Source organism: Pseudopipra pipra, chromosome 1 (genome assembly GCF_036250125.1).
Source record: "Pseudopipra pipra isolate bDixPip1 chromosome 1, bDixPip1.hap1, whole genome shotgun sequence".
Classification (NCBI taxonomy): domain Eukaryota; kingdom Metazoa; phylum Chordata; class Aves; order Passeriformes; family Pipridae; genus Pseudopipra; species Pseudopipra pipra.
The window spans coordinates 96,714,089-96,740,913 of NC_087549.1; the positions used below are offsets into that span (position 1 = coordinate 96,714,089).

Consider the following 26,825-nt stretch of genomic DNA (forward strand, 5'->3'; position numbering starts at 1 on the left):
GGGTTTTTTCCTTCCAAAAGAAGGAACTAGGATGCTCAAGGGGCATCCTAGTTCACACTAAAACACACATCGCACCCCTCCCCTGCAATATCACTACCTATAGAGATACATTAAAAAAGTATTTTTTATGTGTGGACTGGAAACTAGGGAACATCCAACACAGAATTTTCTCTAACACTGCTAAGACATATAGGCTTGGCTGTCACACATTTCTCCATGACCAGTGTCCAAACTTCAGTTTGCCATACGACTGAACTTTTAGGCATCAAAAGAACAAAACGTTCCGACATCCCCAATGGTTGCTATGGTTCACTGTTAGTGCTGCTATCTCTGTATGCTGTATAGCTGCACAGCTTACTAAAGGAAATTTATCTTCAGAACAGCTTACAGTTATTATTGTCTGATGGTTCAGCAATGATAAATTACAGCCAATAAGTTTATTTGCAGTTTGCTGATGGAGTTAAATAGCTTCAAATTCTTTTGAGGGCAAGAAAAATCCATATTTCCAAATGCAAAAGTAGTCTTTTAGAAGACTCATCCATTGATGATTCTATCTATGCATTAGATGACAAAGAGGACTGCTGTTTTAAGTTCTTGTATTTCTCTCAAAAATGTGATTTCAGGAAAGAACGTGTCCAAGACTTTGCACCTTTTATGTTCTACCATATAGGCTTCACACTGGAAAACCTCAGCTTTTTACTTTCAGTGTTAATATCCTGTCTCACACTCCTGCCTGACTGGGCTGCAAGTAACATTTTCATGCAACACAAGGCAAGAATAAAGCACTGAAGTCTTTAAAACCATCAGTCTTGAAGTCTCTTAATTGTTTTAATACATACTTGTACCTACAATATTTTGCAAGTTTTCAGTATTTTACACATACCAACAATCAACATGCTTTAAAGTTCTTACTCTCTAACTATATCTGCCATTACGTTTCCCTGCTGCTTATATCTATATCAACAAAAACCTATATGGGACAAGAAAAAAAAAAGCATGTTATTATAGACATCGCCTGGCACATCATGTGAATGATTTTACCTTTTTGTTCCCACTCTGTGGTTTGGGGCAATATCAATTGTGTCTGTTGCTGAATCATGCCTAACTGCCAATCCCAGGTCTGCAATGCAGCATGTTCCATTCTTTTTCACCAATATATTTTTTGATTTCAAATCTCTGTGGGCAATTGCTGGTTTGCCTGGAAGGGAAAAAACAGAAATAACATATCTACAAAAAAAAAATAAAAAATAAAATAATAAAAAAAATCAAACTGCTTTTATTCTAAGCCTGGTGCAAATTTTGTTTGAAGTTACAGATTTCCTTCCAGTTCTCACACTTTACGTGTATCCTGAAATCATTCATTGTGGATTGTCTGGCTGTTCAGGAAAGTGCCTCACATTTACCATATTACACCACTCAACTGCTCCTTTCCCTCTTCCTGCAAATATTTACAGCACACACATACTGCTTCCCATAAAAAAGTTTCTAACATTTCTGGAAATAGACCCTTAGTGCTGTCTCAACTTGAAGTTAAGAAGACACTACATGCACCATTAGTTGGTGCCCTTTAATAGTTTTTTTTGTAGGAATGATTGTTACATCATAATGCCATAGAAAGAAAAAGAGCTGTCCAAATTAAGTTCTATTAATAAGAAATTATCACATAGAATGAATTACTGATGTGTCATTTAAAAAAAAAAAACCAAACAGAAAACCAATCAGTATTATCCATGTGACAAGCTGAAAAATTGTAAGATTACCTTGTGTGCCAACAATTTCCATGTGCAGATGAGCAAGACCACTGGCAGTGGACAAAGCTAATTTTATCATTCCTTCCACTGTTACTGTATACCTGTTCAGGTAATCAAAGAGTGATCCATGCTCGTGATAGTCTGACACCAACCACAGCTGAGTCCATGTACCATTGTCTGTAAAATAACACTGGCATGAATAACACACGTACACACATGAAAGACAAGTAAACCACATATTCCACTTCTATACAATGCTTACGAAGCACAAATTATGTTTTGCAAGTTAACTCAGCAAGTTATACTCTTAAATCTTTATTTCTATCCCTGTAACATTTAAACACCTCTGTAAGGGCTGACAATATCATGGGAGGCTTTCTGAACATCTTAGTAAGTATTCTTTTATTTAAACTAGAAGACAAACCATAGAAAACTCATGTCACCATAATTCTGAGGTGAATATTCAGAGTGAATTATTCAGGTTATTAGCCAGGTCCTGCCATTCCCAACTGTTCTGCTGGAGTGTGGGGAGGCAGGAAGCAGTGCTGAATGCACAACATAAAACTAATCCTGTCACTATCAGTCTAGTACAATATTGTCCAGGCTAACCATTAATTTAAAAAAAAAAAAAGTGTTTCAAGCTATGCCTCCTAACTCCTTCAGTCTTCCCATAATCTGCCCTCAACCTGGGAGACAATTTCCAGAGTTACCAGCAGCTGGTGGATTTTTTTTCCTAGAGTAGAAGCTTACAAGCAGCAACTGGACACATGACTTCAAGAATAAAGTTAAATCCCACCTCTAATGACCTCTAAATTGCTGGCCAAAATTGAGATTTCCAGGAGGCACAAGAGTAAAGAAAAACACTGAGAAAACCAGTTTGCTGCATGACTTTGCTGAACTGTGAAAAACAGGACAGGCCATAATACATGTGTAGATATTCCAGGGCATATAAATGACAGATAAGAACTTAGTTGTTCACATTGTAAAGTACTGGACACAAAATACCTTGAAGTTTAAGACACACAGAGAAGACTATTAAAGCACTCCAAATCAAGAGAGGGGAAAAAGGATTTTTTACCTAAGATGTAAAAACACACTTGGAAAAGAACAATTCTGCCACCAAATAGGTTTTCCAATTTTGTTTTGTTATGAAAGCAACTCTCCTGTGGCAGACCTGAGAAGTGCTTTTATAGCTAGCAACTTTTGAAGAAGAATCTTTCATCTCTTTAGAAGACTAACTATCCCATAGAAGATTTCAACTGGACTTCTATCCTGAATTATACAGCCCCCATGTGCTCAGAACAAGTGAGACCACTCAGCAGAAGTCAAAAAGATGTCTCATTATGTATTAGTCCCTAAGAATTACTCAGGAACTAAATACAAAGAACATGAAGCAGAGAAGTAAATTCAGGAGTTAGTTCCTATCATAAACACACTGAAAAATTTTTAGTTTCCAAAGAACACACTTGCCTCATGAAAGTCAGAGGCACAAAATGCCTGATTTACAGATTGGCAGAAACTACCTTCATGAAAGCACTTATGCTTATCTTTAACTGAACACTTCAGCGGGCATGGGAAAATTTGCAAGCATGTCTTTTACTTGGATGTTCCTAGGGAGGCCAGCGACGACGCCACTAAAAAACAATCTGAAAAAAAAAAAAAGCCTCCAAATACTTCAGAGTAGGGAAATAAAAGGCTAATCTACATTCAAATAATTCCCATAACGGAAAGAGAATTCTGGCTTGCTACATTCAGTCTCAACTACTACTACAACTGCTACAATAGTCTCAACTAAGTTGTTAATTTAAACAGGCAAAAGAAAGCAGTCACATGCTCTAACCTGTAAAGGGCTGTTTGAAAGTTGCTATTGCAGCAGGAAGAGTCCTATAATATGCCCAGACTTGGGCACAGAAGGGATGCCTGAGTTTTGTCTTTTAACAAAGAATAAGGAAATTAAAGATTTTTTTAAAATAGCTTCAATTATTTTCTAGAACTGCTCCTTCTCTTGCTACTTTGCAATATCCAAGCATGAACTCATTTAACTGAGCATAGTATTAAATGTGACTTTTCTCAAAGAGAATTATGGTCTCTGAAAAGTCAATCTAACAGCATTAGCTTCAATAAAAGCAGTCTTATAGACCCATTAGAAACAGGTATGAGTTCACAGCCACATAAGAGATACTCTCAAATACATATAATCAAAGAGCTCCAAAGAGCTGCAAAAGTCCAAAGTAAACTAACTTAATCACTTCAGAATATTCTCTTCACTCAGTTTTATCCTACTGCTTCATCAGTTATGACCCTACACTGCCTTAAATAATCCTCTCCTGGGCATTAACACCATACACATTCATTGCTTGGTCCTGTATTTTATTTCTTCTCCTCTTTCTTATGAATGAGAGACCTCAGCAGGTGTCTAATTTAGACAAGAAAAAGTAGAGAAATAAACTAATTTTAATTAATCTACCAGATCTGTTGTGTTTATATATAAGCTCTTTAAAAGATATCAGTTTCTGAATAATTATCACTGCTCTGAATCAAGACTATGGTGCCTTTGCATAAAGTTCCTCCCTCTTAACTCTACATGGCCACCTAAGAGGAGAATATGCTGCTGATTACAGACTTCTACTTCAGTTTTAACTCATTTATTACCTGCAAGCCTTAATATTCAGTTTTTACCTGCCTTCCAAAGAAGAAAATATAAAGCTGGCCTTACCATCCATTCTGAAAGGAGCCATGATTTTTTCGTATTATATGTTGTATTTGTGGCCCTTCAACCAGAGTTTAATATTCATGTAAGCTTGGATGCAACATTGTCTCTTATTAATTACAGACAAGCTGAAATGCAGCAATAGATACAGTGTCCAGCTATCAGAGGGGACCTACTATGTTTTACTTGCCTTGCTGTATTTGACAAGCTATAAAATTTTTTAGCACATGAAGCAGAACACATTATGATAAACTTAAGTCTTTTTATACTGTTGACAGTAGTTAATTATTACCAAGTAATAATTAACCTGACCCTGAGTATTTTTGGCTGCACAGTAAACAGCATCTGCCATGAAGCTTTCAATCACAGGATTTGCATTATCAGGTAAGAAAAAGTAATTACACTCAGTTGTAATTACATACAGTAGCACAGCCTTCCATGATAAGGTAATCTAATTTGGTTTATATACACACAACTATCAAGAATCTCAAGCAATTTCAGAATGTTGAAGAAAATTACAAAAAATTTACATATGTTATTAGAAATACATTTAAGAGACTAATTATGGTTATTTCATCTATTTGCAAGAGACCCAAAAGTATTTTAGACCATCAAAATCACTCAGAGGTAAAAGCTTTCCTTTTGCAATTCTAAAAAAAATAAACTGAAATTCTGAGTAAAGAAGCTTTTAGACTTCTTGTTAATCAGGAGACTGATTACAGTTTGAGAAACACCTTAGTCAGCAACATCAACCTTAGTCAGGCTGACTCTTGAAAAAAGGAATTTATACCAACTGCTTTATCAAATATATAATCAAGTTTCAATTAAAATTCAATTGACTGAATTCACTTAAGTGAAAAGTGCTTCTTTCACATTGGCATTAGCAAAGCAAAAATTCTCACTTTGTACATGTTTGTTTTTAAATCAAATACTAGGTTTTAAGCCGTGACAGTATTGCTTGGCACAGGGGTTTTCAAACATACATTTATGTTACAAGTTGAATGTATAGAAGTTGTTACAGAAACTGCCTAATTCTATGTGTTCAGTAGTGTCATGTCATGTGTCAAGTGTTTTAAAGCACAGATTTAGCCTTTTTTGGCATGGAGATAATGTAACACACACAAAAAAACCCCAACATGAAAGAGCAGTGAAAATATAAGATTCAGATGGAATGTGTAAGGAGAAAACTCTTAGAAATGAGATATTCAGGGAGATGTCAGTGACTGGAGGATGACTGGTGTTTTGTTAGCAAAACAGCTTTACTCTATTACATTGAGATAGTCATCTGATTAAATTGATGAAAAGCACTTGAACCATGTAGATTAGCAAGACCTTCCAGTCAAATTCCTTATTCTCAGGCTAAAGCCAGAGCTTCAAAAGAATAAATGGCTCAAATATTACTTTTCTCAAGAGGAAGGAATTCTGCTCACTTCTTTGCAGCATGTTGCTTAACATCATTCCTGAGGTTCTGCTTACCATTAAAGGTACTCTGAACAAATCTTCCACCAAGGGAAGTGCGGCTTTCAGTTAAGTGGAAGGGAGGTCAAAGTATTTTAGTGCTTTGGAAGCGTGCAGTACAAGACTTCGCCTTACTTGTACCATGACTACAGTTATGGTTACAGACAGCTAATCAAGAGAAACTTTTAGTACTGTAGGTTGCTGTCACTACTCTTTTGTTAGTAGAATAGCATAGATAAGTAGTCCCTGATACACTTTACCTTTAAATATCTGGGTTAGAGAGAACAAAATAAAACAAAAACCCACAAAACCCAAACTGTGTGTTTAGGTGGTTCATAACAAGACACATGGCCCTGAAAGTAATTTCCCTGACCTAGCAGTATTTGAAAGTTAGTGTATACTCGTGGCTAAGCACAGAGCTATCGAGAACACAAACACTTGTCAGGCAGAACACAACTGCAGTTAAAAATCATTCACTGCTTCTCATCTCTCAAGCTGGCTTAATAGCAGCACCTATTTCCCAGTAAATTATGGGATGGGAAGCAGATAGATTGGACCAGCTCCTATAGCCTTCTGAACATGCAGCTCTGGGGAAGAAGAGGAAGAGAATGTGCCATTAAGGCATGAGGACTGTCTAAATGGTGTAGTAGAACAAGAAGTGAAGACAGTCACAAGCTCTAATCTATACACACACCCTCCTACCCAAAGGAACCCCTTCCACCAATTGTACACTACAATGGCCAGACAGCTGTTCCCCCACAGTTGTGAAAAACATACAGTTGCAGCAAGAGGACAGACCTAAACAATGCCTTTAAGCAGTAGCAAGAAATGCAGCATGACTTTGTTTCAAAGCTCCGCTGTACTAGTCCTTTGCCAACTTTAAAAATACTTGTACTCCTGTATCTCTTGTAGTCATCTTTGCAACGTCTCAGAAATGCAGTTACATCTTGCAGTCTAATGACTTTGTGCATTCCAGATAGGCTGTAGGAACTCCTGAATGCATTCAGCAGTCTGCCCTACAGAGAAATGGATGTAAATCCTTCACAGATATTATCGCTGTGAAAGAATATTTCATCTTGCACCCAGCACCAAATAAGTATTTATCAGTTAGTACCAGCATCTACAATGAAAGACTGTTAACAGGTGTTCTTAAGCCTTTGGTCTCTGAAGGCAAATTTGTGATACACCTGCCCCTTTCAGAGTACCAGGATAGCACACCTGCTAAACTGAAAGAACTATCCCCATAATTGTCCCTCTAGGTCCTTCCATTTAATGGGATGTAGGTGGCCTGAAGTATTCTTAGCAAGAGTTGAAGTATTTACCTCCTTCAATATTCAGGACTGAATTCTTAACCCAGAGAGAGAATGGTGGGTACATATTTCCCCACTGAGAGAAGGTAGAAGGTTACACTGAGAATTAATTCTGCATTGATGAGTTAAAAATAACACAACTTTCTATATCTGCTCAGACAGCAATACTGTTAGAAAAAAGTCAAGAATAGCAGCATTTTCAAAACATGTTTTTATCCGTTTTTCGTAAACCAGTCACCAACTAGTTCTCAAGAAAATAGAAGAGCCTTGCCTTGAAGCCCTAAAGCCTCCAGTAATGGCATGAGCTATCAGTTAAGGATTTCTTCTTTGTATGTAAAGCATATTAACAGTAGAAACTAGAAACAATTATATTAAAAGGAACCTAATGATGATCAAGTCAAATGGAACTTCACGCTATTTCATCTGGAACTCAAAACAGTAATCAAGAAATTATTTTTGAAAGCCAACCATTTAAGAAGCCTTCCTCATACCTCCTCTGCAGAGTAGTCAAGTGTATTTTTGGGACAAATTACCTGAGGGTTTTGGGCAAAACGAGAGACCGGTATACTTAACCACTGATGGATTTTGTTAAAAGTTATAGCCAAGGTATTGTAATACATCCTCCATGTTTTTAAGTGACATACAGAAGCTAAAGCTTCTGCAGCGATGGCTTTTCATTTATGGTTTTAATGCAACTAATCTAATTTTAAACCCAGGCTCCAGATACTCTAGTAGGTCCACCAGAAAAAACTCAAGCTCTTGTAGGTACTAATAATAGCCAGTACAATTTTAAGTATGAAAATAAGACAGTTTCTAATGGTAAGCATAATAAGCTTCAGGAAGAAGTTGCCTGGTATGGTACAGATCTGCAAGCTCTTGGAGGATAACAAGCTGCACAAATATCTGTTAGGAGCAAGTTAACTGCAGGTAATCCTTTCCTGGAGAAGTGTTCCACATAATCTCTTGGATTCTGTCCCAGTTCTACAGATTTATATAGATATAAAAATTTGAAATTAATCTAGGAGTAATTAAAAAACCCCTCTATTTACACATATACTTCAACTACATTAATACCATTTAGGAATTTCCCACAAAACTGAGAGCCCTTTAAGAATTCAGCATGTGTGTGAATTCTTGACTCCTCCTTAAGGTGACAGAATTTTCTGCTTTCTTTGCAAAAAAGTCAAAGGCCATTTGTGGTGAAACACGCAGTTTCAGATGAAAGTAACTCAATGAAACAGTGTAACATCTTAGCTCCCCTTAAGGTAAGAAATTCAAAACTTGTTTAGGTTTTACCAAACTCTGGCATCTTAAACTGGACTGCAGGAAAATCCAAGAAACTTTAATCTACTGTAGCCACAACAATTCAAGCTGAAAAAAATGTTTAAACTGTTCCTCTTAGTGGATATTTAAAGACTTATCAGGAGAGCTCAGAAAGCAGGTATAGTTTTTTACTGCTAGGAACAAATTGTTAATTTCATTTTTCCAATTTATTTTTTAACTGGAGTTTTGAAAGAATAAACTTCTTATAACTCAGCCTTAAAAATAAATCTTCTACCTCCTACTTTATATTGGGACAATGAGATTAGATCTCTTTTGCTTCCAAGCATGTATATTATTAGGCTATTAGGTAATTACAGGTACAAGTATTCAACAGATGTGTGGGCTCACATGATAAGGTATCTCCTTTTTGATACCAAAGCATTTTAAACAAATGTATAGAAAGCATGTTTTCCTGAAAAGAGACAATGTACTTTTTTCCTTCATTAAACTTATGAAAAGCCTGTCAAACCCTGAAATGCTCTAGTAACAAAATCATTTCTTGCTACTCTTAACAGGATCCTCACAACTTTATTTTCCCCTTCATGTACTGTCTATTCTGACGAGGTACAGAAATAGTAAAATGAATTCATAGTATCACCAACCTTTGTTGTCTGCAGCTATAAATCCAAGTATGTTTTCATGGCGTAGCATAACTGTTTGATAAATTTCTGCTTCTCGAAACCATGAACGTTCCTCTCTTGAAGAGAAGATCTTCACAGCCACTTCTTCTCCTCTCCACTTCCCTCGCCAGACTTCTCCAAAGCGACCCTTACCAATGCTTTCTTGAAGTACTATAGTTCTTGCAATTGTTCTTTGCACAAGTAAAGGTAAACCTGAAAAGAGGATTTTACATTAACCTTAAATATCACTCCAGCAAAACAAGCACTTATCCCAAATAATAAATGAGATCCTATTCCATTAAGGTATTTCTCTTAGAATGCACATTCTCTCAGCTTGTTGTGAACTGCTGACAAGCAGAGGTAGGATTCTGCCTTCAACCTTAAATGTCAGCAAAACAGGTACTCTAGGACATTATGTTACAAATTACATTACATTATGCTACAATTGTTAAAAACATGACACACGCTTCCTTTCAGTTAAGAATGTGGGCACTTGCTGATTCATAATATTTTATTTAAATGAAAAAAAGAAACAACCATGAAGCGATCAGGACCGGGATTGAGGGAGGTTTTTTTGGTTGCTTGTTTGTTTGGGTTTTTGTTTTTTTTAAATTTATTTTTGGAAAAAGGATCTGCCCATAACTCTCCTGGCATAGCGGCTTAAGAATACTGTCGCTAATGATTAAATTTACTTAGCACTAGATATGACCATCCATTTCTAAGTTTAAAGTTAAACCACACTTATCAGCAACACTTACTGCTGAAAACTTACACTCATGCCCAAATATGCCAGTAGCCTCTTAGTAATCCCAAGTCACTGCAAAATAGGAAAACATCCTTGTAATGGAAGCTTCCCTTTTTAGAGGCCATTCTTGTGCACCTTGCAGTAATTATACTTGAAAAAAAGGTTTACATTCATGAAGATTTTATAGCTTTGGAACATCTACATGCTTTCAGCACAGAGCACCTCTTAACATGCTTCAGTAATTTTATACAAGCAGTGGTATCCCTCAACCAGAGTGGGTTTTTGTTAATTTTAAATCTTTCCTGTTGTAACTGCAAGGCTTGTCACTGGATTCTGCATTGATACTACACTGCAGAATGAATGCATCAGCCAGGTTATCTGCTTACAATAAGCTCTTTTGGTACAGGATTATTTCACTTAAACCAAACACTTTGCAATCTATTACTCCATAATCACTGTTCCAATAGCTGACAGAACACCTGTATTTCCTTATGTTATAGAAAGTAAATCCCAACTAATAGCTCAAATAACTAATTCTTGTCCATTTCTGCATTTCTGGACATTCTTTGCTAACAGCAGCACTAGAAGGACACCTGATCTGGTCTGCAGCATTGCTACGCTTATATCTTAGTCTGAGGAGTGCAAATTAAAACACTCCAGTGCTCAACCAAGGTCAAGATTCCTAGACCTACAGGAATTTTCTGTATGATCTGTGCTGACAACATACCTACATGAAGAAAGGAAGGAATAAAAATGCACATTGCACCAGTGACTTTATCATTGTCAGGTACTGCAATAATTTCTACTGAGAAAGTTAAAACTTTTACTGTAATAGCTGTCCTCAGGTCAATTGTGCTGCATGCCCAAACCGTAAAGGCTCTTCTGTGAAGCCTAACTTGCATTCTTTATGGACAGACTTTAGAAATGCAGAAAAGGCTAGAACAACTACAGGACCAAACTCAACCCTGAAAATGGAAAATTTGATTTCATTGGCCATAGAAAGCTTCTTCCTTAGAACTCATGTACTACTGCAAAGTCCACTGGCAATTATCAAATACAATATCAAAGCTGATTTTATGTACCTGAAATGGGTGATGGGCCTAGTACTTTTTTCCCCACAGCTGTATCAGAAAACCATTTGTACATTTTCAGTTTTAGATGTGCTGCTCTGAACTTGCTGTAGACATCCCTCCTTGTTTAAAAAATATGTCCAAGGATATCAGCCAACCTCTAAACAGATACTAAGCTCTAAACCTTCCAGACATGAAGTATTTCAATTTCACATTACAACCCCCCATTCATCACATTAATATGTCACAATAGGATAAAAACCCTACTGTGATCTATCCACTTACTCCTATACTTATTTTTACAGTATTTACAAGATTCAACTTCTGTTCTTGGCAACTGACCTTTCTCCTAGTATTGCTCCTGAACAAAACCAGAAGATTAGAATCCATATTTATCTTGCATTCATAGCAATTCATTACAGACTTTCTGTTGCAAATGAGCAGTTTCCTCCTTTTGCTATAGAGGAAACACAGCCCTGCATCACCAGGAACTTGAGCATCTGCTGTACTATAAGCCAGACTGCCTGAAAAGCAGCTCACAGGAGACAGCTACAGCCTCAGCCCTTGACACACACATTTGGCACAACCATACTTCAGGCTCATAGAATACAGCTCCTTTTAACTGTGCATGAAGAAAGATTCGACCCCTTGTATTCAGCCATTGTCATCCAGTTTATTCCTGAAACCTTCATCATCATTTTTATGCATCAAAGTATCCTCAAGTGTTCTGAGAGTCTAGCAAAAAGAAAAAAGTTCTTTTTCTTTTCCATATCCTAACCATACTCCAATTAGTTTAGACTAATGACTGTTCAATGCATAAGAAGTTTGTAAGTAATCCGGATAATTCAGGAATTAAGTCCTAAAGCATTAAAGGTAGCCAACAAGAGCAGCTGCTAGAATTTTGTTCCCGTTTTTAAGTCTTTGCCCAGAAAACTTTCTCCAAAGAGTAACAAAAAAACACAAACCAAACAACATTCCATGGACTGAAAAATCTCATTCCCTTCAAGCTTGCATGAATTGCAGAAGTTTTTAAGGAGCTTTAAATTCACTTCACCTTTGCACTGATTTTTGGGACCCTCTGGATTCCTAAATAGCTCCTTCTTGAAGTCACCTACCAGTACTATTCAAAGCTTTCCCTCCCATTTTAGGCAATTCTTTCCACTCCTTTGCAACTAAGTTACTTCATCACTGAGTGAGTTAGAGTAACAGATGGGCATCCCCATCTGTCTATACAATATGTAGCCGATATTTAGAGATTTACATCATGGTCTGAAAATCATTCTCAGTTCCAAAAGACTTTGAAATCCTTCTCTTAGAAGCTGTAGCTTCAGCAGAAGGATCTATTTTAGATGTTTCATCAATTCCTTTCATGAAGCATCTACTTGTTTCAGGTCTTGTTCGTCATGGAACAACAGGGCAACACTAACGTAAGTCAAGACTGAATAATTAATAGCAGGTTACTATTCACCATTGCAGCAAATGAATCCTAACTCCCTTTTGATCTGCACAGGAAGCTCAATTGTAGAGTTTTGATCATTTCTCTGTTTTATACACCTCTCTAATGAGAACACCAAATTAACAAAATCGGTAGAATCCTTTTTATTTATAGACTATGAGCTCTTCTAGTCCCTTGGCATGAATTTAGGAGCAGAACATAGCCTTTGTGTCACCAGACTAAACAATTCCTTAGCTGTGCCTCTTAGGTCTGGATTATTTTGCCTGTTCTGTACATATCCTTTGCCGTTTTGCAATCTCTTGTCCCAACATCATTCCTTTCACACAGTTCAGTTTCTGACAGGGTTAAGCACTGTTTTAACTACCAGCTGTGGCCTTTCTCCCTTCCACAACCCTCTTTTCCACCCCCAGTTTATTCCATAAATGTACAGTTTTCTCAATTTTAAATGTGCTGTACCCAAACTCCGGATTAAAACACACATTTCAATGAGATTCAATTGCTGCAGGCTTACTTCAGGACACAAGAAAATTATCATTTCAAGTGCAAAGGCACTGTGAATTTATATAGTCATTGACTGACTAATTTTGAGACAGTGACACAAGTCATTGCAAATATATACACAGCCAACAGTACAGAAAACAAGTATCTGAAGTATCTCCTATTTCACTGCCCTAATCACAGTGATGTACAGAACAGTAAATAAGGCCAATCCTTATCTTACAAACAGCTCAACAACATGGAACTCACTGCAGCTGAAGTTAAGAGATCCCTTTAAAGGAAACATCCAGTCTTGTTTTACAAGAAATGTGACTGTCTTTCAAGCATAAAAGCAAATTAGTAAAGAGTCTCCTTAGCGGTAAGTCAAAAATCAAACACATTTGTTGTTTTTCCTCTGATGCATTCACCAGTAGCCAGCGCTCAAATACTATAGTAGGTCAGGTGCTCTGGGAGTCTAGACCAGCTTGAGTGCCCTGAATTCAGCTGTGAAAGCTAATTCCCTAGCATGCTGCTTTTACTTAAAGGGTAATTTGCAAATAGGCAAGGGAATAGTCAGTAGTTTCTAGCCATTTGCTCCAGAAGAAGAATCATAAGTTTCTTCTAACTTAGATTCTCTGCTTTTCAAGAGCTTATTTTGAAGGAGTACTTCCAGAGTTTTCAAACAAAGAGAGGTTCAGAAGCACTACAAGGAAGAAAGCCAAAAGGAAAATGAAGGAATATTCCTGATAACAAATGAAAAGACCAACTGACAACTAAGTCTGAATTTTAATTAGAATTTCTTTTCAGCCTTCTTTAGAGGTCTGTATCTGGAGACATTAAATAGGGAGTTTTATGGTTCTAATAGCATAACAATTATATATAAAATCTTTCTGCATTCCAAGATATGTAAATCTCTAACTCTCCATAATCTCTAAGTCTCTTACTTCCCTATATCCTTCCTAGAACAAACATAACTGCCTAAAATATTAACTCAGAATTCAGAATATTCTTCATGCACCAATAGCTACACCTATAAATGAATTTCCAATTTAAAGCTAAAAAAACAAACCCTTCACAAATTATCTAAAAACCATAGAAGATGGTAGTTTAGCTGTACTGCACAGAATAAAAAGGTAAATGGCTGAGCCTTACAGGAAACAAAACATTTACAATAGGTGACTGTGATATTCCCTGCAATATTTAATATACACACACACACACACATATATATATCAGGCTACTCTAAGAATGATAAGGAACAGTAGCAACAACTCAATTTTTTTTTATTTCACTTATTTCCATACATTGAATCTTCACTGACACTGAATGAATCTGCATGGAAGTTGCTTTTTTAGTAATTTCTCCAGTTAATTATAAGTTTGAGTAGATTTGACAATATAAAAAAAACCCTGAGGAATTACAAGGCTCTTAAACACAGAGTAATAACCACCAGAAGTGTGCCTTTACCTGAACCAGAGCCTGAAGTTGTCATATCGTAAATTAAATCCTTTAAGGTAGTTCCTTCTGATATAAAGGGACGATCCAATGAAGGGTCTTCTTCACTTGGCACACGATGATGAATTACAGTACGATTATGACAAATATACAGAATCAACATTAGTGAAATGCAGACAAAGCAGACAGGTCCAGCAATGACAGCAGCCAGTTCCACAGGTCCTAGATTAGAAGCTGGTTTTTCTGCAGTAGGGCCTGACAGTAAAAATTAAAGAAAATGGTAAAACTATTTCTTTCCTTTCATGCAACTAAACTTATAGTATTCAAATTATTTCAAAGTATTTGTTAAAACTTTTGCACAGTAACCATTTCAAGAATCAAAATAAGTATTACAAAGGAAAAAACAATGTGCTTACTTACACTTTCCATTTAACTTGCATGTAAGTCTTCAAAACTGGCCCTAACATTCCTACCCAGAAGACTACAATTCATATTCAAATACCATGAAATTGTACTTGCAGAATATAAGATGTACTTTAGGCCTTCAAATTTACCTACAAACTTCAAAACTGAAACTTCCATGCTTATAGAATTTTCTGTTTGAAAAAAATGAAGGAAAAACAAAAACAGCCAAACCCCCATTACCTGGTGTTGGAATTGGAAGTTCTATTTTATTGCAGAGAGGTGTGTTACAGCAATGAGGCACAGTAAAGACTCCATCTCTGGTGGAGGAGGAACAAACGAACGGTCTGTCTCGGGGAATCAGATCAACTTCTGCTATACACATACTATTGTGTATTATTTTGTCTGCAGTTCGTGTTACTGAGGCAAAACATACTCCATCTGTCACACACGTAAAGTTGTCTTTTGTACATAGATGGCAGTAACACTCTAATTCTGTATTGAGAAAAAACATTAATGTTAGTATTGGTACACGTTCTGAGTTGAGAAACAACTTGAATGACTAAGGAAATATAAATTCAAAATGCTAGGAGGTCTGTAATCTTTTTGGTTACATAAACACAGAGCCAAATCACTGAAAGACAACACTACAAGGGACAAAAAAATTAGGAGACAAGCAGAAGAAAGTAAAATTTAAAGCTGAAGTCATCTCTCCTTACATAATGATGTAGTAAAAGAGAAAGGCTGAAATCCTATCCTTTGGGTAAATAAGTTCCATTACAGTTCCTCACACTAAAGATCAAACTTCTAAACAGCACTGTATTCTCTACAGCACGCTATTCTGCTATTTTCAAACCAAATACAAATAATGCCATTTTTTCCCACAATAACCACAGGTACATCTTTTCTAAGTGACAAATAGGATGCTGCTGGTTACCCAAGATTATTACTTTATACATTACTTGATGGTTTTCATTTAGCGCCAAAGGGGCATATAACAGTTTAATCCTCACTAAAAACCAAACCTTGCATGACCTGAGAGCACATCCTGTCACAGAAGCAGAATGTGGTGGTTTAGACTTGTTATTTATGCAGCCACAGGAAAATGCTGTATTACATTACCCAAGTTCGTGATTTACTAAAGCTATCAATTGCAGTAGTAAAGGAGGGGAGGGAAGCAGGAATGACAGGCTAATCATCTCTAGGATGATCAGGTTTCATTCTTTGCATTGCAGAAGTTCTTGGAGAAGGAAGACTACTACTTCTAATTTCTTTCTCTATTCTTTCCTGCATTTACCAGACCAAAGCCAGACAGAAAACAGTGCAGTGGCAACAACAAAAATATCAATACACTCTGCCTCCACTTATTCACCAGTAGAGGCCAAAAGCTAGCCTGGGACTTGTGTACATGCATAAAGAAAGACTGAAATACAGAAATTTAGAAAGATTTAAAACATTAAACATTCATGACCAAAATACCAAAAAATGTACTGAGCCATAAAAAAAGTCTCTTTCAAGGGTACAAACAAAACTCCCACCAAAATCATGAGGATTAATAGCTGGCAAAGCCAGAGGTCCCACAAATCTGAACTCTGGGATTTCACTTAAATGGAAGAGTTTGATATAACCACCTGGACTGCCTTGGATTTTACACTCCTCTCTATCACTGTATATCATGGATTTAAATAAATGGTGATCTACTCTCAAATATATACACGTCATCTCGAAGTGTGGATTCTGAGAAACATTTTCCAAAAACACCTCCTTCCTTCAAGGTCTTGAATCAAACCAAATAATTGCAAATCATCTTCTACTGTTACTGAAGATTTGATCAAGTTTTAAGGACCCACTATGGAAAGATAACCTGACTTCAGAGATTCATCAGCACATAGACCAGTCAGAAAAAGGGAGGGGGAAAAAACCCGCAAATGGGATTGCAAAATTATTTATTATGAAGATTATTGAAAAAAGTAATTAGAAGGTAGATGAAATGAGAACTGGCACATGGGAAGATGAATCTTAACAGCATCACTTTTTGAAGATGCAATTTCCCACCCATATCTCTACCCCCCACTAACCAAGGAAGCAAGGAAAGTTATTATTCAGAGCTTAACTATGAGAACATTTAATATTTATTTTCCTGTCGCTGTGCCTTTGGCAATTTACACCTGAAGAAATTATTTTTAACCCATTAAAACCTTGAAAAGTTTCCTAAAATATTCACACACTTTCTTGCAACTTTTTAAACAAGCACACCTTTATCTCACTTGCTTCATCCATGACCTTTTTTTCTACTTTCTAAATGGTATTTTTGGCTCATCGTAACTACACATGTGAATGTGTAGTATCTGAATGCCTACAGCAAAAGACAGATATTCAGTGAGATATATTTACATTTAGTCACTATACAGAGGCCAAGTTACTTGAAGTAAAAAATTAGGTTTGGGTTGACCTTGTTACACTCATTCATCTTCCTGATCTTGAAGCTGTACAGACACACTGTTACAACCATGACTAAGTAACACATTGGCATCTTATCTTCCTCATTGGCTTGGTTTCCACCTCTCTTTTGCTACAGAATTCCCAGTTAAAACAATTTGATACAATACACACTTTTGTTCCTGTTTGATGCCACTACCTTCTAGTCTCCTGCAGAGACACGGTACACTGTCACACACAACAGAATGATTTCCTCCGCACAAATAGATCACTACTTCCCTCTGAAGCTACTCTCCCCCTCCCACAGAAGGGGAAGACAATGCCTAATCAGCTGAATAAGCCAAAGCTCCCAGGAATACAGGTTTTTGCTGCTCTCTAGTGGGCATATCTTAAAAAAAAACCAACCAAAACATCTAAAAATGCTTCAGCCCCCTCCTACTTTGGCCACTTATGACTCCTCATGTCTTCCAACTCAAGCAGGTAAAAGGAGAATTTCTGTATTTTACTAACAGGAAAACTAGTTCAGCATCTTCAGCAACAATCCATACAAGGACGAGGGAATATGGAATTGGAGTATCTTTGCCCATGTGTCATTCTCCAGTTATCTGTGGTAAAACAACAGACTACAACCACATGAACACATTGTAGGTGACATTTAACATCAATGGGATGAGATGTCAAAAACCAATTGTAATTAAATCATTCCTCTAAGGAAGAGTTTTCACTTTTAACTAATATCAAAGAAAAAAATAGCATACTGTTGTCCTCTTGGAGATACGAATTTTTGCTTTGTCTCCAAGTAGTCCCTCTTCTTCTCAGAGAAGCACTATAGTAATTTTAAGAACTCAGACAGAAATTAGTCAGGTCTCCAAGTTCACTTAAATGAATACGTACATTTCTAGAATGGAGATAATAGAATGGGATGAGAGAATGACAACTCTGATGTAAGCTGATCTTCCAGAGCCAGTAATATATTTCAGGTAAAATGCATTTCAATACAAATTTGGAAAACACCTTTTAAATCTACTATTACAAAGAACTCTAGAGGTCTTTCAAAACTATTAAATTCAAAGAAGAGGAAAAAAAAGTTTTTACTTAAGACTTAGTCCATATCTTCCATGTCAGAGAATTATTTTAAGTATTACAACAGTGTTTGGATGGAACCACTAGCATGAAGCTCCACTACCAACTAATGAAAGGTCATATCTGTTTAAGAGATATAAGGCTTGAGAAACTACAGTACAGACAGCTACACAAATGCAGTGAAAGTTATACAGACAACCAGGGACATAGTCTAGAGCAAAAATTGGGTCAACACAGTGATCTAGTTCCTTCCCTATTGCATTTTCTCAGTGCACTAGGACTATTCTACATAATCATTCCTACTTTGTATGACTGACTACCATAAAAGCAAACAGTGAGACAACAGAGTTCTGAAAGTGGGTGTGTGTGTGGTTTATGACACATATCGTGTCATAGAAGTTATCAACAACATATTTCTCATATCTCAATCTGATTTAAAAATGGATTAACCTCTCATGATGAACACAATCACTTGTGTAATTGCTCAGACTCTGAGTGTGACAGTTTTGTCTTCCCTTTAAGAAGTCTCTCTTGCATGGGTGTTGCAGCTTGGAAAGTCCCCGGTGAGGGTGAAGCAAATGAGCAGCATAAATGAGACCCTGAAACCACGCAGCTTGACAAGACTTAAAATAAGCTGGTTCCCAAGAGCTCAGATATTAATACTATATACATAATGTGAAGAGAATTAGGTACACCCCATCCACTTAACTTTTAGAAGTCTGTACCATTAGTTACCTATTGAAACAGCCTTTTTTGTATCTGTTGTCTTTCTAAAGTAAGAAAATGGCACGAAGTCTTTACGTTTAGAATTACATAATACCCTGTGAATCACTGTGTAATGTTTGTTAACATCCTGCAGAACTACTTCAACCAGACAGTTTAGCATACAACACCACCTTCAGCCAAAGAATTTTTAATTGGAAGTCATATGTTGAAATACTGTCTCTTGAAGGATGCTAACAAGGGGCATTACAGCAGTTAAAACTTGTGAGGTGCTCTAAAAAAAAAATAAAAAAAAAAAATCGACAAACAACCCAACTCACAACTTATTAAAAGCAATTAACATTTTAAATTATTAATACTCCATTTAATAATATATCTTTGTTTTACAAATTTACAAAAAAAGACAAATACTCTCAGCACCCCAACACCAACATTAGGTGAAAAAATTCCATCACAAGAGAAGAATTTAACTCTTCTTTCATGGAAAATACAATTTTTGAAACAAAAATTTCACCAGAAGTAGAACTCCACAAGAACAATTAGATCCCTTGGTTCCACAAGACGCAGAGTTTCAAGGGATAAAGGAGCATGGCTGTGCTGTTCAAGAGACTAACAGATTTTGGGAGGATGAGCAAGACAGCTGTAGTGCTCACTGGTAGTTTTTTCCTCTGCAATAAAATTTGCTAGAAGCAAAAAAGCATAATACAGAACAGTGCTGTCAGCTTCTGAGTCTCTAGTTCAATCTCCTCAAACAATACACCTGAATCATCTGTTCTGAACTCTTCTAGCTCAAGATACAAAAATGTTTAGGTCTTAAAATATCTGGGATATAGGTACAGTTTTTAAAATCATGATAGTTCACGACCTTCACTAATGCATTTTTCTCACAAATGCACTTCTTAAGTTTAACTCATATTAAGTAACAGCACTGGATATCAAGTTTTCAGGAAAACTTTCACATACATTTCATCCATCTTTGTTAAGTAAAACTTCCACTGCAAACAGCAGGTTTTACCAACCAAAGAGATGCACTCAAGAAAACAAACTAGTTTATTAAGGTCCTACCCTCAACTTGCAAGCAATGATAAAACCTCATGTAGAATCTGAGCTTCAAAAAAGTGGTATTATATTCTCTGTAGTGCAGGTGCCAAATGGCACAATCAGGTTTTTTGCCTTTCATTGGTAACATTACCCACAGGTATGTTCATGCCTCTTACAGCAGGATACCAGAACAATTGTTAGTGTATCTTTCCTAGAAGAGTTTTGTTCAAATAAATAAATAAATAAATAAAAAACCAGAACAAAGTTAAAATTAAAAGGCTAGGTTATAATTTTACTAGTGTCACAAAAACAGAAATAGGAAAGATCTTCATTTGCACTTTTAAATTCATTCCACCATATGAATCAGATTGCTATCTTTATTTGAGGTTAGAAGCAATTGTACGATTGCAAGAGTTTCCAAGAGGTGACTCCCCAGAATTTTGGTAAGAATAAAGACTTACACATTGAAAACCAGAAAGCTTATTTTCACTTTGTCAACTTAGACACAATGTTCAGCAAATTAATCCCCTTACCAGTATCAGGGCCTCTCTATGAGTTATGAATCAAGAACTCTGGATCCCTCCCCATTCCCCTTGGACAGAAAGGATTTCTCCCTTTTTAAACAAAAGGTAGAACACCACCACTACCATGCCTAAGCTTTTGTACGGGAGTCTATTGCCTTGTTTTCACATAAAGCTTTTAGACCTTAATTTCATGCTTGAGATTAAGGGAAAACTGTTGATTGATGAGAGGCATTAGAAGGGAAAAGTTCAAAGCTGAAATCGAAGTAAAATTTCCGTCAACGTCTAAATTGAATGTGTTACATAAGAAAGCTTTAAATTATTAAATCCTGATGCACCTTTTCAAGAACACACGGGTAACTTAAGCTTACTTCACTGTTTCCACATGAGAGATTCTCCACTATCTTCAATAAGAATAAGGGTGATTAACACCATATTTTAGTATAGCAAGTTATGCTTTATTTAAGTAACTTTTTTTTTTAACTGGTACAGCATGAGTACCAGTTTGAATTATGAACAGCAGACTGATCCAGATCCAGACTGAAGCTGTAACTGAAGAAGTTGTGGTGCTTCTCACTTCCTCTTTAAAAACTCAAAGCAATATATAACCCAACTACAGAGGAATTTAATAAGTGGATTGTTTATAAAATGCAGATTTTGCGTATCTGTCGTCATCATCTAACTTAATACAGATGAAACTGAAACCTAAATCAGGTTTCACGTCTCAAACAGTTGTATGCCCTGTTAGGACATATGTCCCAAACTGCAGAATGAAGTGGCCTTTACAAAAAAGAAAAAAAAAAAAGAAAATAAATGACAAGGTTTTAATTCTTGCACTTATGAATACTGTTAATCGCTCCTGTTTCATGCATTAGCTCTGCAACAGCGCAGCTCTGATATCAGATCCCTCTCGCAAAAGAGCATAGGTAAAGAAGGCTAGAGGAACAAAACCGCTTCCCCGTACAATATTCACCAAGGATTTAATTTTCACGGCTTGGTGTTCGCCGAGCACCCTGGCGAGGAGGTGCTGGGCATGCTGTGCTGTGTCGCGACCGGAGCCGGGGCAGCCTCTTGTCACTCCCGCTACGTGGAACATTCAACACGTATCTGCACCGCCCGCTCCTCTGTCTCCGCTCCGCGGCGGCACCGCCTCTGAGCGTCCGGGGGCTGCTGCTCCTCCCGCTGCCGGCGCACCCCGGGCCGGAGCTGGGGGGCTCTCAAGGGCTCCTCTGTCCGCAGGGAGGGCCGGAGGGGCGGAGGTGTTCCGCCAGCGATAACAAAGTTCCCTTCGCGGGCCACAGCCACAGTCCCCACGGGGGCAGGGGCCGGGGCGGCCGCGGGAAAGTTGCCCCGGGCAGACACCGCCCGGAGCGCTGCCCGGCGGGGGCGAGGCGGGGGCGGCAGGGAGCTCCCACCGCCCCTCCTCCCTCGGAGCCGCCGCCGCCGCGCTCGGCCAACAAAGGGCCGAGCGGTCCCCGCCGGGCTCGGACACCGGGGGTGGGGGGGCGGTGACTCCGCCCCAGCCGGCCCCTCCGCCATGTTGTTGAAAGGAACCGGCGGGGACCCACAGTCCCCCGCCGCTCTCCCCACCCGCCCCCCCTCCTCCCCGCCCCGGGCGCCGCCGCTGCGCCTGCTCCCTCTCTCCGCTCTCGCCTCTCCGCGCACCCGCGCGCACTCACCGGCCGTCACGGGGCAGAGCAGCGCGGCCGCCACCACGCACAGCAGGGCCCAGGGACGCCGCCGCCGAACGGCCGCCGCCGCCGCCATGTCCTGGCCGCGACTCCCCGGAGCCGAGATCTGCTTCGCACCCCCCGCCCGCTCCGCTCCGCCCGCGCGGGGAACGGAGCGGCGCTCGCGCTGCGTGCGCCCTCCCAGCCCGCTTCGGCCGCCACTGCCACCGACGCGCCGCCGGCGGCGCCGCCTCATTGGCCGCCGCGTCCCGGCCCCGCCCCCCGGCGGCCGCGGGGAGCCCGGACAACAACAGGCGGTGCGAGCGGGGCGCGACCCGCGGGGGGGGGGTTGCTCCCTCATGGCGGGGGCGGGAGGGGGGAGTGGGAGTCGGAGCGGGGGTGTCCCGACGGGACAGCAGCCGGTCCCCGCCGCGCGGTTCCGGGATGCACCCGGGCGGCGGGGAACGACCAAGGGTGTCCTGGCGGGAGAGCAGCCGGTGGCGGGCACGGAGCTTCCCCACACGTCCAGGAGGTGCTAGTGGCGCTGCCGACGGCGGGGAGGGACTCGCTGGCACCGCTGCGGTCCGGAGCCGCGGGGACCGCTGGAGGGGGACGTGCGGGAGGATCTGGGCAGCCCTTGGGTTGCCTCGGGAGCGGAGGAAAAGCCACTAAGTTACCCTTCTTGGGAGGCGCTACGGGTGGGCAGGGGGCAGCGTGCTGAGCCCCGTGGCTGCTCCCTGCGCGGGCTGGGGCTGGGGCTGGGGCTGGGGCTGGGGCTGGGGCTGGGGCTGGGGCTGGGGCTGGGGCTGTGGCTCAGAGGCACTGTCAGCTCGTTCCCCGCGCAGATGCCCGCTCCCGTTCTGACGGGACAGCCCGGCGCTCCCGCTGCCAGTCCTGCGGCCGCTCCGCCATCCAGGAGGGAGGGTTTGCCCTCCCGCAGCACCAGGAGCCGCAGGGTTGAGCCCGCAAGGTTTGTCACCCTGTGAGGGAAGAGCGGTTCCACGCTCCGTGTGCAGCTCCCGGCTTATGGCACAGTCTGTACGTCGCTGCAGGAGTTAACTGGGAATCGGAGACGAACTTGAGCAGTCCACATACCTGTCTGGGGTGCTGTTTGAATCTTATAACCTGGGGCAACTAGAATCCGCTCCTTGAAGAAAATAACCGGGATTGAGGTTGTTACTTTTATCCACAGCTTTATTAGCTTAGCATGGGTGGCAGAGCAGGAGGAGAGGCTCTCCTCTTCCCTCTTGGGATCAGGTCACCCCTCTCCCACAGATATCTGCTTGCTCTGGGAATCCACTGCGCTCCTCAGCTCCATTGACTGACTGTTGCGTTCAGATCCTCAATCAGTTCAGAGACCCTCAGCATATGCGTTTGTACTACTTCTGTTGCGTATTTTGCTTGCTTTGTGACCCTCCCATCACAGTCCAAGCCACGTAGGTCATGGGTACTTTTCCATGTTACTTGCGGTCACTTGCGTGTACTGTCTCTGCCAGATGGTGACTTCTCAGTTCATAGTGTTCAGGCCAGCAACCTCCACGGCAACCTCCCAGTAGCACATTCACTGCCATGTCACACTGATCTCCTGTCTCCTTTTTACTTGCAGTTGTTCATCCAACACTACCTTTATTAAAAGTCTTGTTTCTCCTACAGTACGCTTCACCTCGGTAAGAATCTTGCTAACTTAACTGTTTGAAGTGAGGTAAATTTTTCTTAATTCATTCCCTCTCTCTAACGATCACTGTTGTACAGAAACAGATCCTATTTATATTTTCCCTTGCAAAATAACATTTTAGTGACATGTACTTTGTGACTGATGGTGGACCAAACGTCTGGATTTGATATAGATTCATTCATAGTAATGAACTACTGAAGCAGACAACAACAGGCAAACAGGTTCTTAGTTATCCATATGTAGAACTACTTAGAGGGCTAATCCTCAAATAAATATGCTAGCATCAGTAAGAAATACTGAAACACTGTTAGAATTGCTCAAATCCCAAGGCACCTTTTAAATTCATATAGAGCACTGAAACTATAAGTTAAGAAAATTAAATGCTCAGGGAAAAAAAGAAATCCACTATTCATTTCCCTGTCACAGATCTTCTGGATTTAAGGAAGGGTCACAGACCATGTCACTGAAGGAAGGCAGAGAACAGGAAGCAGAGCATGGTGAAGGTTTTTTTTTCAGGGATCCCAGTTCAGTCCTGTGGGGAGCATCCCGAATTAACATCCTGAATGATGTTTGACTACCAACCATAGAAAGAATAAAATAAATCAATAACTTGCAGATAACAACTCACCAACTAAGACAGATTCAAGTCACTTCCAAGTAGTGAACAGTGCCACCACAAATTAAATGGTTTGTTTTTTTTTTTTTTTTTGTCAGGCCTTACTCATCTGTCATATCATGCTTGAGGTAAATACCAATACTGAAGAAATACCTAAAATTAGGTCATCCCGTGTCCTGGTCCCTGGATATCTATCTGTAGTCTTGTGTACATTAGATTTAAAAGCCAAAGTAAATGTGGGGCAGAAGCAAAGATACTGAAATGAGTTCGGCATGTCCAGAATATCCCCTTTTCTTGCTATGCTTCTATTCCATATTTCCAGATTCTTAAGACTGAAACTTGTGGTCTTGATTAAGGTAGGGCCTAAGAAATTCTGATTAGGATACTGACTCTTGATATTAAGAGGTCTCTGGTACACAATTGGGTCTTGTTCTTGTTGGCACCTTTCCCCATTAGCTTCCCCCTTATCACTGTAAGATTCCTCCCACTGTTTTTCCATCATCTTTCTCCCACTGTTACTTCTGCAGTCAATTCCCTTCTTCTAATGTTTAGGTCTTCCCATTCCTTCATATTAGCTTCATGACTGCTTTTAGTGCAGCAGGAGATTTGCTCATGTGGGTAGTACCTGGCATTTTTAGGAGGGCTATATGAGAGGTACTTAGATTTATATGTTGAGTTGCAAAGTAGTTCATGTTACATGTCCTGTTTGGAAACAAAATTGTCTTTTTTTTTTTTTCTCTACAAAATGGAGAGGTTAAAGAAAAATTACAAAATAAAGATGATGGCCTGAGAAGATTTAAATCATCAGTTTCTCCTCTTGTCTGCAAACAAATTGAATACCAGTCCGAAGAAAACAAGGTGATCTTGATGACTGCATCTAGTTACATTCATCCTCAAACATGCTAGTTGGGCAAATGAGGCTAAGACAGACAATGACGCAGTCAGTAGAACAGTTTCCAAGATATGCCTTTCTGTAAAGTGACATTTTATTTAGGAAGAAGATAACTATTCTGTGATTTCAGATTTTACAAAATTACAATAATCGCTCACCCCTTTTCTGCCAAAATAGCATGAAAAAACAATTTCATATTTTTCAATATGAAAGTTCAATACAAAGCAATTCATCACCATTGTATGTTTATGACATTTTAACTGGATGTACTAAACAGCGTTCTTCAGTATTGCCTGTGAAGGAATCCTTCAGAGCACTTGTTACTTACTTCAGTCCTCAGTGCTTACTGCAAATGGAAATAATGTCGTCAGTGGAAATATATTTAGAAGAACAGGTTAAACCCCCATTTTGCCTAGGCTCATTTATGTCACAAATTAATGAATTTACAACATAATTATATTCCAATTATAGGAATATGCAACAAAAATCATACTTTTTTAATACAAGGTAGAACACAAAGAAAGACTACACAGAAAACACAAACTCTCTGGTTTCTTAAGATTTGTTTAAATCATCAAAGGGGTTGGACCTATTTTAAAAATCCTTGCTTTTTAGATTAAATCAGGTTATTATACAGGGAATATCTGCAATTTAAACACTGATTAATTTCTTTCTTCTGTACTAGAACGTGACATTCATACAACACGTGCAGCACCCATAGGGAGAGAGGGTGAAATAATTAATTTTTACTTAGTGCTGGTTTTATTTCTTGGAAGAATTATTGTCAGTTTTTGAATATTTCTTATGGTTTTTTTCCTGGGAGATGGAAAACAAAATAATTGCAACTGCATGAAAGGTTCAAACAGAACTTTGTAATGCAAAACCCCACATACTAAGAAACTACCCAGAGCATTAAAATAAAAGAAATTTTGGAAAGGGACAAGTGGTGAGATACACAATTGTACAAACCAACTTGTTCTATAGATTGGTTTTTGAGACAGATCAAGAACATGAATGTTCTGGCATTACAGGTTGATTTACTTTGGAAAACAGGAACTAGTAAAAGGAATTTTTTTGGCTTTTAAAGTAACAATGTATGGAGGTTTGATAGGAAATATTATTAATTGTGATGACTAAAAGCTTTATTAGTCTTTCAGTGTAAGTGGTACTGTATCAGGGTAATAAAGAATTCTAATGAATCTTTCTCTCAACAACATATGCACAGTTACTGCTAGAGCAAGAAGATATAATGGTGTTGCAGAATTTCATTTGCAGTTTTTATAATTGTATGTCCATGGTAATGAGCTAAATTTTATACATTTGCTTGGTTCGTTGGTTGGGTTTCTTTAAGAACTATTCAGTGCATCAAGATATTTACTAATTACTTT

The 26,825-nt window shown here is 39.1% G+C and overlaps 1 protein-coding gene across 1 annotated transcript in view; it reads right to left on the reverse strand.

Annotated features, from left to right (window-relative positions):
* The window catches only part of TGFBR1 (transforming growth factor beta receptor 1), a 34,238-nt gene extending 11,780 nt beyond the window's left edge, over positions 1 to 22,458 (reverse strand). Inside the window, exons 1-6 of the mRNA XM_064666610.1 lie at positions 22,264 to 22,458; positions 15,021 to 15,272; positions 14,388 to 14,630; positions 9,155 to 9,385; positions 1,761 to 1,928; positions 1,042 to 1,198 (exon numbers count right to left, since the gene is read on the reverse strand). Coding sequence (XP_064522680.1) covers positions 1,042 to 1,198; positions 1,761 to 1,928; positions 9,155 to 9,385; positions 14,388 to 14,630; positions 15,021 to 15,272; positions 22,264 to 22,351 — 1,139 coding nt within the window. The 5' untranslated portion in view covers positions 22,352 to 22,458. The remainder of the gene's footprint in view (positions 1 to 1,041; positions 1,199 to 1,760; positions 1,929 to 9,154; positions 9,386 to 14,387; positions 14,631 to 15,020; positions 15,273 to 22,263) is intronic.
* Between the last annotated feature and the right edge of the window lie 4,367 nt (positions 22,459 to 26,825).